Below are 15,386 nucleotides of genomic sequence, written 5' to 3'. Positions count from 1 at the left end.
GGAAGATTGTAGAAAATGAATCATAGGCAGAATAATTTAAAATTTAAAAGGGACCATCTTGACCTGGGAATGTATGGTTAAAGTGTGGATCCTGGGTTCTGCATGCTGAATGGAGCAGGTAGTGAGACAGATGTAAAGGACTGGCTAGCAGAGAAAGCAGCTTCAGAATCTACACTGTAAACAGAACAGTGTTGCAAAGCTGTGAGAGGCAGCTCAGAAAGGAAGACGCTGCTCTTATCCGAGCGTCTGTGACTGCAGGCAGTTGAGTTCACTGAAGCTGCACACTGCTCCAGTCTCTTTGCTTCCAGTTCTGCAAGGTGTGGCCAAGGACTCCAGAGAGGGCACACGCAGCTCCTGTTCATTGTCTTCACTGGCCACTTCAATTGGATGAAAGTTGCGTAGGAATATTTCCTTCAGTGCAGGGTGAGGAGCATGAAAAGATGATGCAAAGTCAAGCCACTGTCTGAAAGTGCCTGAGCCTGATATTCTTAGCAAACAGCAGCACTCAAAGATGGGAGGAGGATGCTAAAGCTAGACACTCTCTGGAGCTGCGCAGCCTATAAAGGCTAGGACAGTGACTAATGGGAGCTTTTTGGGATCATCTTGCTAGGAAGAAACAAATTTGAAAGTACAGTGGATGCCAAACTTTGAGCAGCCACGCTTACTCAGAAATCGATACCAGGACACTACTGGAAAACACTCTGCAAGGAAACATCCTGTGCTGGCCAGGTCCTGGGAAAACAGATGACCAAATAAGGCCCTTCGTTTCTTGCTCCATTATGCTCTCTGGCTAAGGGTTCTTGTCTCTATGTTGAAGAAACAGGAACAACCCCAGCAAATTACATCACAGGTTCGTGGCCAAAAGCAAAGAAACCATTTTGGAAGAGTGTGGAGTGATTAGCAACCTTTCTGAAGAATGTGTGACCAGGAGATTGAGGGCTTTGAAGCAGACAACCCTTCAGACAAGTTTCGCATGATTCCTAGCCTCCCGCCGTATGACATGGATGACCAACTCCTTCCCAGGGAGCCACGGAGTGCCTGGTGCTGCTGGGCATGGACCCTGATGGTAGTTGCCATGAACTTTGCGGTCTTTCTCATGAATTTGCTCCTAATGTTTACCATCTTCACTATTGTGCTGCTGCCCACCATTGTGGTGGTTTACTTAGGCTTCCAATGCCACTCCCGGGTAAGTAGGCCTTGCTCCTCTAAGGCATGGCTATTGCCATCTACAATGTTTTTATATTAGCCCATGGGGAACAGTGGCTTTAAACAAGGCTTGATTTCCCTCAGATTTGGCTTCATTTTCACAAAGGGTGTGTGTTTGGGGGTGTGTATGCAACAGATAGACTGGGCTGACAAGGACAGGTGTTTGAGATGTTATCATGGTTCATGCTAACCTACAGACCCTTGAGTGTGTAAGGGAGCTGTCTCCTCTGCTTGGTGCTGTGACATAGCTGTCAGTAGGACTGGCACGTGCCCTTGGCTAGGGAAGTACAGGCCTTATACTTTCTATGCTAAGAGTCTCCAAGTAGCTGGTTGGCACTCATACATCCAGTGTCAGCAGGTTAGCACAGAAAGGCTATCCTCACTGGGGAGGCGGGGAGGATGCTGATGTGAGTTACCCATGACTGCCTAGCTTCTCAGGGATTGAGCTAGGATGGATACCTTGGGTCCTGATTGCCTGTGCACTGCACTTTGTTCATTTTAAGTGTAAAATGATCCCACATCAGAATTACAGCATCTCACATCCAGTTTGAATTAGATGCCAGTCTGGTGGGGCACATCTTGCAGTGAAAAAGTTTGACCCATCTGAACACTGGCAGGAATAAGCTGGATTCATTTTACCTATCCTTCTTCCAGCACAGTGGGAAATGAAAGCTTGGTCTGGCAAAAAAAAAAAAAAAGTTGTATCACCATTAAATTAACAAGCAGCTGTGATGCAGACCAGGTAAATACACTCCTTAGGCTGACAGAGTTGCTGTTTGCAATTTAATGTCATAATACTTCTTTAACTTCTCTGCAATCTCTGTGTTACCGAGATAAGACACAGCTGCCAATTTGAATTCCTCCACAATTCACAGAAGTTCCACATGGACTCTGGGTTTGTTGCTTTCCTTTTAAGTAAGCCCTCTTACAGTGATTGTCATGTTTGATCTGCCTAACATTTAATAACACTAAAGTCTAGCACACATACAATCCCCTCTTATGCCAACCCCATGGCTCCTTCTGTGTCCCCAAAGGCACTGTACAGTTTCTCATTTACAAGAGCCAACAAGCCCACTTTGTCAGTAAGGGCTATGACTGTGTGCACGTCTGTTCCGCTTGATCGCCGTCCTCCAAGTTTAATTCTTTCAAAAATACTTATGTAATTCCTCTTCTTGCTAACCGTTTCCATAGTTCTCTTTGGAATAATTTGATTCCATCCATCAGTGTAGATGCAGTAAAAGCAATTCTCATCTTTACCTTACAGCCTTACAGGCAGTAACTGTTAGACCAGGTCACAATCAGATGACTTCTCTTGCTGATTATTCAAAGTTAGAGATGCTCCTGTGGTTTCTATTTGGGGGGGGGGGGGGGGGGGAGAACGGTTGTACATTCTCCTTGCTGGATTGGATTCTAAAAAGAACATATGTCGTTGATCTCTACACACCACAGAATCTAAAACTCAAAGGAGGATTTGAGTTTTCTCAAACTGATGTGTTTACCTGAGTAATAGTGTAGGGAAAAAGTTTCTCATTCCTTTCATTAAAAACAGCTGTACATCTTAGCTGATCAGCCAAGCCTTTGGGGCATTTGACTGAGTGAGCAGATCCCGGTGTTGGTAAATGGCATGAGGAAAAGATCCAGCCATGCAGCAGGGACCAGCCCTTCGCCTGGTATAACCGAGTGAAGTTCTACTGACTTCTATGGGGCTGTGCACATACATAACTATGGAGATCTGACTCGGTTCACATACAGTGAAGGAGAGACAGGTAAACATGGAGCATTCCTCTCTGCCTAATTGCAGTGCCAAATCACACATTTCTCAGATATGGAAACTGTCACTCAACTTTGGGAGAACTGCTTCTTTAGTAGCACTCTTTGCCAATGACATTTCCTGTGAGCTGTGTACGTCTGGTAAAGCCGCTAGTTCTGCAGACTGAATCTTATTATGTTCACTTGAGGCCTCCAGTCCCTGGGATGCCTCAGTATGCTAAGACATACGGTTGACTTCAAGCGCTTATAGCTTTGGCAGAAGTATGTGCTGTAATGTTGCAATAAAGACACTGTGTTTTATTATTTGGCTAACGTTCCAGCAATAGGAATTGTCAGCAGCCAGCTCCCCCTGCCTCAAAGTTCCCTGACAAAGGGAATGTGCTGTTATTGCTTTCTATGTACCTGATATACATGCTGCTCTGAAAGGTCTAGCTTTGATTTTTTTATAGCCCTGAAATTATACTGCTGTTATTGAAGAGCTTTCCCTGATGCTGCAAACTAATGAACAGGGAGATTTCTAACATGGTAATCTCTGTCTAGGGCACAAGTGCTGCTGTTAGCTGGCATGAAACAGAATTTCTTATGGGAATAAGATACCTCTCGGCCAGGCAACTCCCACTGTGGCTCTGACACCTCCTGAAAGTGTGCGGTTTTTTTGGTTTGTTTTTTTCCTCTGTGGGATGCAAATGTGTGCAATCTCCAACAGAGTGATGTGGGAGGGTCTGGAGGCCTGTATAGGTATGTTGAAAGTTCACAGGCCAGCCCTGGTCTGTTGCTGTTTGTAGCAGTCGCAGTTTCACTACTGTTCTCTTATTTTTCTAGGTGAAAAGGTAACCCCTCAGTAGTTAATTTTGCTCCTCAGTAGTCTGTCACAGAAATTCTTCCCCTGGAGCCTTGTGGGAAGATTGGGGGCGGGTGGTGGAATTTAGCCCTGCCTACTGGTGGTAGAAGCATACTGATCTGCCTGAGTGGCTGCACCCAGGCCTGCTGATGGCTGTAATCCATCTGTTGCCAGAGGTCGTTGTTAAGAATCTCTTTCTTACAGCTCTCCATTTGGCATTGTGGCTGTTGCTGTTTTGTCTGCCATTCAGAGGAACCCAACTGCTAAACTGGGCATTCAAAGATATCAGTAGCTTAAAAACCAGGAGAACAACACCAGCTTTGTCAGACCTTGTCCTTGCAGAACAGCACTTGGGACTGGCCACAGAACGTTTTCTTTGGTAAAACAGTTATTTGCCTTGTAAACATGGAGGAGTTTCACTTGAAACAGTGGTTTTCCTGTGGCAGTGAGGTTATTCTTCATCTTTTTCCTGAATTTCCTTTAGGTGCTTGTCAAAAAGATAGAACTTCATATATGTTGCACCCTTCCATAAGGCCCTTCCGCACTTATGGTAAAAGGCTGTATCAATACACCCTTTTGGCTCTTATGGCTGTCTGGAGATACCTGATTCTTCCCACTGTAGCTGTATTTAGCTGGGAAGCCTCCATAATTACAGACCTGGAGGTCCTATTCTAGGCTGAGATTGTTTAGAGCTCTTACCACCTTTTCTAGGCTGAGATTGTTTAGAGCTCTTACCACCTTCAGAATCTCTTGAGTAGTGTTGAAAGCAGCACCTCTCCAAAGAAAAGGCACGCTAAGCAGGCCAGACAATCCTGACTGCATAGGCTTAGCAGTGGAAGAGGCCACAGTTAATGGCAGCCCCAGGCTGCTGTAATAATTCCCAGGGAGCTAACAGGATGGGAACTGGTCTCTGCCCCAAGAACAGATTTCAGTTCTAAATGTTCCTCTAGTTCAACAGGCTTGAAGTAGAGTGAGCTCAACTCTTCTCTGGCTGCCTTGCCACTCCTATTTACTGCAAGCAATTTGTCACATGCAAATGAGTTCAGTAGAAAGCCCTAATTAGCTGTTGTGCATTCCAAGTACCAATTTGCTCTCCCACACAGTCTCAACAGTCTGATCCCAACCATAGCATTGTGCTCTGAGAGTCAGCACTGAAGGAAGTGCCTTGAAAGCAGCTCTCATCAGCAACTTGCAGATGTTAGAGAATTGTTTCTATCCTTGTTGGCCATTTAAAGACCTTCTTGCGCATGTCCTTTCTGCTCATTAGGATGAGGCAGATCTCCCTAGCAGCCCTCTGAGGCAGAGGAAATCAGCCTCCTGCTGTGAACCACAGAGCGTTTCACTGCTGTCATCCTTAGCAGGATATTTACTGAGTGCCACAGCTGTTGGATTAATTCCCTTCTGAATGAATAAAAGGAGGATGTTTGTGAGGCCTTTGTTACATTGAGACAGGTTCTCTGGAGGCTAACGATCTCCTTAGACATCCTGGATTTGATCAGAAAAGGCTAGGGGTAGAAGGTTTATCAATCGGGTGAGGGTTTGGACTTTGATATGAGATTATCCAGTTGTGTATATGCAACCCCTGCTTCCTATGACTCCTGATGTGCCAGTCCAATGTGATTACCTGAATGCACTCTGGTAGAGAATATTAAGGATGTGTTGAAGAGATCAGGTTGCCCTATGGTGAGGTTGGAAGGCTGTGTGAGTTGGAGTAATAACTGTCAGTTATTTTTATTTTAATAGACCCTGTTCCAGAAGCAAAGTCACCAGGATTTATAATGGTGACATAGATTCACTTCCCTCTATGTGGCTTGTGGAACTGATCATAAATACTTCTGCTTTTATATTTTTTCAAAGCTGCACATACAATGATCTCTTTGTTGGGTTTTTTTTTTTTTGCATGTGCATAGTTATTGAATGTTTAGAAGTAGAAAGATGTATGCATTTCAAAGGCTGATAAGATAAAGCACCTTTTAGGCTGTAACACTTGCCAAATTAAAGGTTTAATTAGATCATTATATGCAAGTTCCTGATCACAGTTCTTCTAGCCTGACCACAGCTTAAGCAAGTAAAAATTTTTTTTTTGGACATCTGACAGCTTGACTGGTTTTGCATGATCCCTGTGAATGGAGGGTGTATGTGTACATGTATGTGGGATGAAGCCAACTCATGTAGGAAACATATCCCAAACTATGTGTAACATCAAATCATAATCTGGGTCATAGAGCTGAGTCCCTTAACAGTGAACACCCCATGTTACTTGGCATGATTATGGCTGCCCATGGTCTGGCAAAACTCTCAGCTGAAATCCATCCTCAGAACTAAATCTCTTTGAGGAGAAAGAGGGCTAAAAAACATGTCACCCTGGAAAGAAGCCATTGACTTTAATAGGTTAATGGCTGCAACTATTCTGTGCTCTTCAAGGAGGCAAAGCGCCAGAGGACTGTGACCACTGGAGTAGCTGAGGACTCCAGGTTTTCAGCATAGTTCCACTGTTGATGTTATAAAATGAGTCAAACTTCAATCAAAATGACATTGAGCTGCTGTCTGCTCAAAGCACAACTCTGAAAAACAGTGCTAAGTTCTGGCTTGTAATGAAGAGATTTATAGATGACTTAACACAGATTAACATTTCCTGCTCCAGGATAAGCATGCAGTGCTCTTATCTCACAATGATGCCTGAGAGATAAAAACCCAAATTAAAATATGTTGTCAGTCACATAGTATAGCCTGAAGATTGCTGAGCTCAGCTCAGAGAAGGCAGGAGGTCTGGCTTGCTGTGAAAACACTAGAAACTCAAGAATATTTTGGTCACCACTCCTCACCAGCACAAGGTGTATGACAAACTCTATCTCCCTCTGTCTCTCTCTTCCCACAGGTGCTGCACTCAGCTGCCCACTACTGCAAAACTGTCTTGGACGACAACAGCTCTTCTGCCCTCATTGTTCTTGGCTTCATCATCATGTCCCCTCTCATTGTGGTGGCCGTGGCCATCTACTGCAGCCTGGCAAGGTGCCTCCGCCTCTTCATGTGCTTCCAGCCGTACAGCAGGGCTGTGTACAAGGGGGTGAAGTGGCAGTGGTGTGAGGAGGGAGGCCTGTGTGGCTATGCCAAGGAACAGAACACTCAAGTCAAGGCCTGGGTGTGAGTTTGCAGTGTCCCTGTTCTACCCAGCACCTTCTTCTGCCACCCCATCCCTCTCCACTGTCACATCCCAGCATCACCATCCTGAGTCTTTACAGATGAAGGCAGTGTAGAGCCTAGAAGTGAGAGGAAGGGACTCAGATCTGTTCATGAGCCACAATTTTATCTGTAAGTAGGTAGGACTCTGCCCATGGTGAGGGAAACACAGAAAAGAGGTGAAGGAAAGGCAGAAAACATATGAAGTCCTTGATGGTATAGAAGAGGCAATGTTCAGTCCTGGTGGAAAAAAATGGAGACTCCTCCCAGAGCACATTGCACTTAGCAGCATTGTTTCCAGTCTTGACAACCTGCTCTGCCTCGCCCGAGATACAGTATACATTTGCATAAGGACTAAGCAGCAGTGGAAGCAGCTGCTGACTTTGGCTCAGTGAGGTCTCCTTGGGAACAGCAGCCTTTAGTGAAGCACCCAGCCAAGAGGAAGCAACTGTGGTTTTCCCTACTGTTGGGCTGCCTGTGTTTCTAACCTCTTGCAAAGGGTTCTGTAAGTCACTGACTCTGATGTTTGGGAACCACCACCTTCCTACTTCACATATTCTTCCCATGCTTAGCAATCCCATTTTCCCATAGTCTGCAGTGGTGCATGTGCTCCCTTAGCTGTTTTTGAGCCTGGTTGCTGTGCTGGCTGCATATATGAAAACTGAACTCTCCGTCCCTTCCCTTCCAGCTGCTGATCTGAAATGTGCTTGTCTGGTAATGCCTGATGGTTGTTAATCAGTAAAGAGCTCACTCTCAGTTCTGTTGTGCTGTTGTGGTCGTGGTGTTTGCCTGGGGCTAAATCTGGCTGAGGTATTAGGTCAGTTTTAGGGTTCCTGGCAGGAAGACCTGAAGCCCTAGAGTGACTGCTGGATATGACAAGTCCTCCAGAGGTGGGCTAAGAGTTTGTGCCTGTGAGGGACAGTGTCTGGTTCTCTGAGGGTCATAGGTACCTAGGTTTAGTGTTGGAGAGGATTGGAAAAAGTCAGAGTGAGTGATGAATGCTATGCTTCTTTCAGTGCTCTGGTAAGGCTGGATATCTGGTCAACCAAGGGGCCATTTCAGCACTGGCAGCATGTCTGTATTCCCTGTGAAACAGGGACTGAATGGACCACAGAGACTGCCTCTCATGGAAATGCAGGTATGTCAGCAAGACAGCGACTGGGAAGCCTACTGTGCTGAATACACGTGAGCTAGCATGAGCTCTTGTGGCCAGGAGGGCCAATGGTATCCTGGGGTGCACTAGGAAGAGTGTCGCCACAGGTCGAGGGAGGTGATCCTCCCCCTCTACTTAGCCCTGGGGACTGGAGCATCTCTCCTATGAGGAAAGGCTGAGAGAGCTGGGCCTGTTTAGCGTGGAGAAGAGAAGACTGAGGGGGGATCTGATCAATGTGTACAAGTATCTCAAGGGAGGATGTCAAGAGGCTGGGGCCAGGCTCTTCTCCGTGGTGCCCAGCGACAGGACAAGAGGCAACGGGCACAAACTGCAACACAGGAAACTCTACCTGAACATGAGGATGAACCTCTTTGCTGAGTTGTTCTAACAGCTTTTACTGCCATTTATCCCATCCTGGCAGCTATATTAAACCAAAGCCTCAACAACCACTTCCATAATCCTTCAAGTGCAACTGGTCTGGTATTTTTCATGTCCATTTTTTCTAGCTGTTACTCCTGGCTGAGGGGGGTGATTGTTCCATCCCAGAACAGAAGTGGTTGAACGAATGCAGAGTGTAGCTCATACCTAGTGCCATATTTTAGTGCTAATCCATTGCTTCAGGATTTTGCAGGGTGAAAGTTCTAACTACATTGTTCTGATGCCATTCAGCAGAGTGAGAATGCACTAGTATTTGCTCAGGCCCATTATATGGGGTGATGGACTGCCTGACTTGAAAGGGGAAATAGAGTGCAGGAAAGATTTGCTTTAAGCTAGAGCATTCTGCCCTTCCATAAAATGATATTTGTTCTGAAGCTCCAGGCTTTAATGATTACTGTTACATCCCTAGACACTTTGAAGCAGTAAGAAGAGAAAATTTATTTTCTATATATACTGTGAAGCTGAATAGACTAAGTGGATGGCAGAGGCAGTATTTTACTTACCTCACTGTGGAATACAGGCAGCAATGGATTAGCTGACTGTCTCTTGGCAAAAACAATATGAAATAATATGAGGGCACAAATAATCATGTTTACTTATCAGTCAAAACCTTTGTGACCCATGATTGTGCAGCAGGGGCTCGTTGTGCTGGGTGCTGTGCAAATGTGGAGTATAGACACACATATCAGGCTTAGCTACACATATAGCTTCATTTCTGGAAGTTTCTGGAGTTGCCTAAAAGCTCTGGGCACAGTGAACACCTTGTAGACCAGCACTGTAGAGATTACAGGCTCTGCAAAGGAGTACCAGCTGTGCCTCTGGGGCTGAGGGAACACTGATTCTCAGACTGAGCTAACTAGGCCAGAGAGTTTACCAAAGTTCTGTCCTTATTCTTTGCCACTGTATTTATTTGATGTGTGCAGTGATTCACAATATCAAATGCTTGGGAAGATTTGAAGAAAATAAGCCAGGCAGCATCTTTCTTTCTTTCTTTGTCTCACCAGTATAAATGTATGTTGTGGTATTTGTATTGTAGTCTCGAGTGTGTTTTCTCCTGACTCTCCCTTCCCAAGGGTGCAAAAACAGGACAGTAACTCAGCTGAAATTCCCCTTACATATGTCTCTGTGTGGCTTTCTAGAGATTCTTGAAGGAGAATATTGAACACAGTGTTTACAAATACCACCTGGGAAGAGGTACCTGAAGCACAAAGGAAGGAACCCCAATCAATCTATGCGCTTCTGAAATCTGGATCTGGAGCTGAATTTTCTGACTCTGGCTTGTCCTTCAGTTAAGTTAAAGATCCAGGTTCTAATAAGCATCACTGACTTTCCTGTCTCATACAGCTCATCTGACAGTTGTGTCTGCATCTGTCAGGGGCTTTTTTCTGCTGTGATTGCACTCTTGGCCTGACAAGAATGGATTTGCTGTAGCGGTGCTTTTCCACATAAAAGGCTTTGGCAGCAGGTTCCAATTTTTTGGCATCTGTATAGTGACAAAAGGCTGTAGGCCTAACTGTACTCCCTGCTTTGTTGTACATGCAGATGTAGTGATGTGCTTGGAATATAGAGGGAAAGACACACGCTCAGGAGGGAAGAGTTTGGAGAGGGCATCAGCAAGCATCCACTGGACTGGTACAAACCATCAGCAGCAGTCCTTCTCCAACTAGTTCCTTTAATAATGAGCCAAATTAGCGTGAGGAATACAGGGTCATCTCATGTTGTGCCTCAGCCCATTGTAAAGAAAAGATGTGGCAAAACATGTGTGCAGTTGATCATGCTGCCAATTGTCCCTTCAGTGTCCTTCTATCTCCCCTCTGAATTTCTGCCATCACTCCCTGTCTCATCTTGAAGAATTACAAGGAGTGAAATAGTGGTGAGTTTCTAACAGGGCTGTGGAAAGAGTGAAGAAAGTTCCACTTTATGACAGGGAGATGTTGTGCTGCAGTATAATAAGGTATTGTCAGGAGCTAATGCATGCTGAGAACAGATATTTTGTATGAGCTGTTGTTCCTTTTGCTCACCAGTCATTTAATCCAACTGGTTTTACAAGGAAAGTACTCTTTAATCTAGCTACAGTGTGAGTGTTGCAGTGCACCATTCCCATTGCTGCCTCTGCAGGAGAAATTAACAGTTATTGGCAAAGAGCCTTCTTAATAAAAGTAAATTTGATTCAATTTGCTATTTTATTTTACAGAGAATTTTAATAACAAAGGGGAAATGAATCTCTATGAAAGCACACTTCATTCCTACAGCGCAGCAGACATCTTGTCGGGTAGTTTAGGCTGTACCTCAAGGATGAGTCCGTTCTGGCACGAGCAGAGAGCAGGACAATCGACTGTACTCAGGGCAGTTGCACCAGTGTGAAATTGGTTTAATCCTAAGTTCCCTAAAGCGAGTACAGAGACACCCATAATGCCCTCAGCCTTGGATCACATCCTCAGGGCAGCTGTGCCAGCCTATTTTTCTCAGGGCAAGTATGCAAGCCAGAAGCTGTGTCCCCACATGCTGGGGCAGAGGGTGCTATTAAGCCTGTTCTAAATGCTTTCAGACAGGACTTTGCTGAGTTTCCAACCCAGTACAGCTTTCAGAGCATAATTCTGCCTGGCAAGATGCTTAAGGAGGACAGAAAGATATTTCTTTTATGGTTTTATAAAAAGCTTTTTGAAAGGTATGGATTTATTTTCCTGCAACATCCTTTACATCATTCAAAGCCATAACATTAACCTGGTACTGATGTACTTCAGAAGACTCTGAAATACATTTCCCCCTAACAAGGCTTCTTTCACATACAGTGTACATTTGTGCATTTCCTTTCCTCTGTCATCATGGTCCAGACTCAAAGCTGATGAAATCACTGGAAAGATGCCTTCACATCAGGAGTGGAAGCAGCTGCTCTGGCAATGGCGGAGATGGAAGGGACATAGTTGTATGGCTGCTTCTCTCATATCCCTGGGAACATGTACTGGACGAGGTGCTAATGTAGAGCTGGACTCCTGAATCCACTCCCCCCCACAATGTACAAAACAGAAAATCATGCAGCTGAGCAAAATATGCAAGGCCTTTTACAGACCTGTCTGTCCTGTTAATAATATGACTAAGGGTTCCAGCAGGACTGTTGATGCTGCTGGTGTATCCCCCTTTCATTATTTCTTTCCAATTCTGTGTTCCTCTTTCAATTCATCTGTTGTCCGAAGACAATTGTAAATCTGTGAAGATACTTTCTGTAGGAGAAGGATGCAGGCTGCTATGATAGATGGAGAAAACAAGAGAAAGTACCTGAATCCTGTCTGTACTGTTTGTCATTGTATACTAACATTTAAGGACCAATTCTGAGCATAACAGACCTTTATGAAAATGTTGCACCCTCTGCATGTCCTTGAAGCTCTTGTGAGTCAGCCCTCACAGCCTTCCACTTCTTAAACAGAGAATCTGTGTGCTTGGTTAAACAGATATCTCCAGCCACACAGTGATGAACCTCCCCGTCAAGCAGTGCCCTCCTCAGCTGACCACGGTGAGAAAAAGGCATGACTAATAGCTTCATGGGCTGATCCAAGCAGGAGAGCAGCACTGTCTTAGCTATCAAGCCCAGGCTTTGAGTGGTTTGACAGTCAGAGCATGTTTAAGACTTAGGGGCCTACTATATAGCTTGCTGGTGTTGAGCTGAGTCTTCCTCACTCTTGCTGCATAGCCCAGTAAAATTCAGAGGAAGAACTCACTCGCACAAGTATTTCCCTGTTTCTACAGCCAGAACACATATTGCTCCTCCAGCAGTCTCATTCTATTTGCAAATAGGTGTGATGGAAACACACAGCATATTTTTGACAGAACTAGATCAGACTCTGTTCCTGGCAGGTCTATGCCCCTCATCAGTTTAGTTAGTTATTAAACAAATGACAGAATATTTCTGTTTGCCTATTATGCCCTTTTTACTTTTTCAGGGTGGTTTCTCCAGCTAGAGAAAGGTATTCTTGGTTACCAGTCTTTAGTATTTCACTTACTATCCATTTCCTCTTAATTTATTATCAACTGCTCACATTGCTCCTAAATGGCTTTAATGCATAATCAGCTAATACACTGAAGGACCAACTTTCCTTCACCTAGACAAGACTACCCAATTCAAAAGAGTCGTGCAGCCCAGGCTCAGCAGCATGGGGCTTAGTTGCTATAGCAATGCAGGTTTCCTTATCAGTCTGAACATATGCCAATGTTTGCCAGCATTTCCTCCTTTGAGTCAGGCTTCAAGGCAAATATCAGTCACCTAACAGCTGGCCAGCTTGGAGAAAATAACATGAGGGCCTGGTAAATGAACAGTGCTGTGAGCCTATGTCATTGATTTTTAGGGAAAGTGACCTTACCTTATCTAGGGCAAAGATGGTATTTGCAGCCGATACTGTATAACAGCAGCATTTTTAATAGAGATGCAACAACTGTAATAATATATTTGGGCCTGAGTTTGCATGAGGGAGGTGACAAGGCTGTACAATATCATATACACAACACACAACAGCAGGGACAGCAGCTTCTGAAACCCTGGAGCAGTTTCAGTACACTGGGAGGCGGCTACTGATTAGACATGTCTGTCAGTAGCACTGGGTATCTCCAGGGGCTGAGAAGCAGACTTTATATGAATAGGACTGGAAACATAGGTCTCTTCCAATCCTGTTCATATGATTTCTATGTTCCCCTTTCTTTTTCCTTATTTTGAACATGCCTCTGACCTGATAAGAGCCTGGAAGGTTTTTTTAACCAGATATTGCTGGAGGGCATGGAGATCTCTTGCCCTTCCTCTCAGCGTTGTGCTGGATCAATTATCTGTAGCTAGAGCAAAGTCCACTCCTAGTTATAAGCATCAGCTCAAGAATTCTCCTTAATTACATGTGAGTTCAACCCAGTCAGCTTGGTAAGACAGAAACAGCTCTTCAAGACTATAAAAAATGTCCAGAATGGCACACTGAAAACACTGTTCTGTGCTTTGAGAAATGAACCAACTTTTGCAGAGTTTCATTTCTGCAGTGTGAATTCCCAAGATAAAAAAAAAAAAAAAAAACACTCAGAAAGAATTGTAAGTGCTTACAGTCTGTGCCAAGCAGTCAATTTCCCATGAGCCAGAGCAGGATGTGTTCTTCATATGAATCATTTGAGATAGCTTCTTTGTGCCAGATTATGGAAGGTAGAAGAGAAGTGGAGTGCAATATAACTGCAGGTTCTCCTTCTGCAGTGGTGTGGAAGAGGTAATGGAGGAAAAAGTATGGGAAAATATAAATAACCCAGTACAGACTGAAACAGGATGCTCCTGTATCTCACATTGGGGTAGATAATATGATGCAGATATGCTCCTTGTGCCCCTTATGGAAGAGCTTTCACCTTTTCCCTCTGCAGGCATGTGTTTGTATGACTCAGATGTTAAATGGCAGCCAGCACACTGCACAGATGTTTGCTAGCTGGCAGCAAAGCAATGTTTACAGGATAAAGCTGGGGATGGTGTCTAGCTGTGCAAGAAAAAATAGCAGAAGAGTGTTTGCAAAGATGGGTAGAGGAAGATAACAACAACTGGGGTGTATTTTCTAGAGAATGTAACCACTGTCACGGAATACTGTGCAAACAGTGCTGTAGAAGATATTTCTCCTAGTCATGTTTTACAGATTGGGCCTTTTCAAGCCACCTTTTGTGACCGAGCTTCTGGAGGAGGCCCTGATGCCTTAAGGGAGGATTGCACCTTTTGTTCAGCTGACTGAAAGTGACAGTCTCATGTTAATCTCCACAACCTCATCCCAACAAAGGGTTTTACTCCCTAAACGACAGAGCAGCCAAAAATTCCTTTGAACTCCCTCAGGGTACAGAGTGCTCCATATTTTGGAGAACCTCTGCCAAGCCTCTGGTAGAAAACAGACATCCTGCAAGAGGCCACTAAGGCCTCTAAGCTACTTGTAGTCAGTCCAGATCAGATCTGGGACCTCGGGAATGCCAAGGGAGGTAGTGGATTCTCCATTACTGGAGTTTCAAAGTCTATGTGAGACAAACATCCAACTGGAAGGAAAGAGAACAAGCTCATTCAGCCTAGGGGACTCCAGATACCTTTCTGTCTTATTTTCTATGGTTCTTTCAGCTGTGCTGTTGCTGCTGTCAATAAATCATGACCCTGTCTCCCTTTGAACCTTGTTGCTGTTTTTCCCAGAAAGAGCAAATCTACTGCAACAAGTTCTATCCTAATGTGACAGTGAGGACAAAGTCTGCAGCACAGCATCAGAAGGTTAGGATGCCCAGCAAGGCTCTGCACTTTCTCTGCTACACTGTATCTCAGCTACTGTCAGAGCAGTTCTTCCTGTGGAGAAGCTGAGGTGGATGGCTGCTGGGCCTAGCAGCAGGAGGCATTGCTCATTGCTTGTAACACACTAGAATTAATGTGTCCAAGAGAGCAGCCTTATTGTAACAAATGAACTCACCCTGTGGATAGGAAAAACTGCTGGCTTTGCCTCCCTCTCATCTTTGACTGAGCTCAATCACATGCTGCAAAAATAATGGGGGAGATTTGCAACCTCTTATGGAATCAGACCTGTCAGCTGGAGCACACAGGCTCAACTGTCTGGGGCCAATGATTACAGTCAGAAGAGATGGGGTGCCTGTACATGCATCCAGTACAGAGATCTGGGACCAGGCTTCCCCAGAAGGGACCAGTGCTGCACCCAGATGTGGTAATGGTGGCTAACAAACTAGGGTGCACTGCCCTGATGTGCACCACATGGCAAAACTTGCAAGTGAAGGAGCTCTTGGCAAGCAAAACCAGTAGCAGAAACCGTG

At 44.8% G+C, this 15,386-nt stretch overlaps 1 protein-coding gene across 1 annotated transcript; it reads left to right on the top strand.

Moving 5' to 3' along the window:
* Positions 1-316: 316 nt before the first annotated feature.
* On the top strand, positions 317-7,698 carry TMEM88B (transmembrane protein 88B). Its single transcript, XM_009671541.2, has 2 exons — positions 317-1,186; positions 6,696-7,698. Exons 1-2 carry the CDS (start codon positions 917-919, stop codon positions 6,963-6,965), a joined length of 540 nt encoding a protein of 179 aa, XP_009669836.1. The 5' UTR covers positions 317-916; the 3' UTR covers positions 6,966-7,698.
* Positions 7,699-15,386: the final 7,688 nt, after the last annotated feature.

The sequence above is a fragment of the Struthio camelus genome, chromosome 21 (genome assembly GCF_040807025.1).
Source record: "Struthio camelus isolate bStrCam1 chromosome 21, bStrCam1.hap1, whole genome shotgun sequence".
NCBI lineage: Eukaryota > Metazoa > Chordata > Aves > Struthioniformes > Struthionidae > Struthio > Struthio camelus.
This window is presented reverse-complemented; position numbering and strand designations above follow the sequence as displayed.

Excerpts from the sequence above, each read along its gene's own strand:
- TMEM88B (XM_009671541.2), top strand. The coding sequence starts at position 917 with ATGTGTGACCAGGAGATTGAGGGCTTTGAAGCAGACAACCCTTCAGAC. Across the intron at positions 1,187-6,695 it reads GCTTCCAATGCCACTCCCGG|GTGCTGCACTCAGCTGCCCA; the intron begins GTAAGTAGGCCT and ends CTCTTCCCACAG.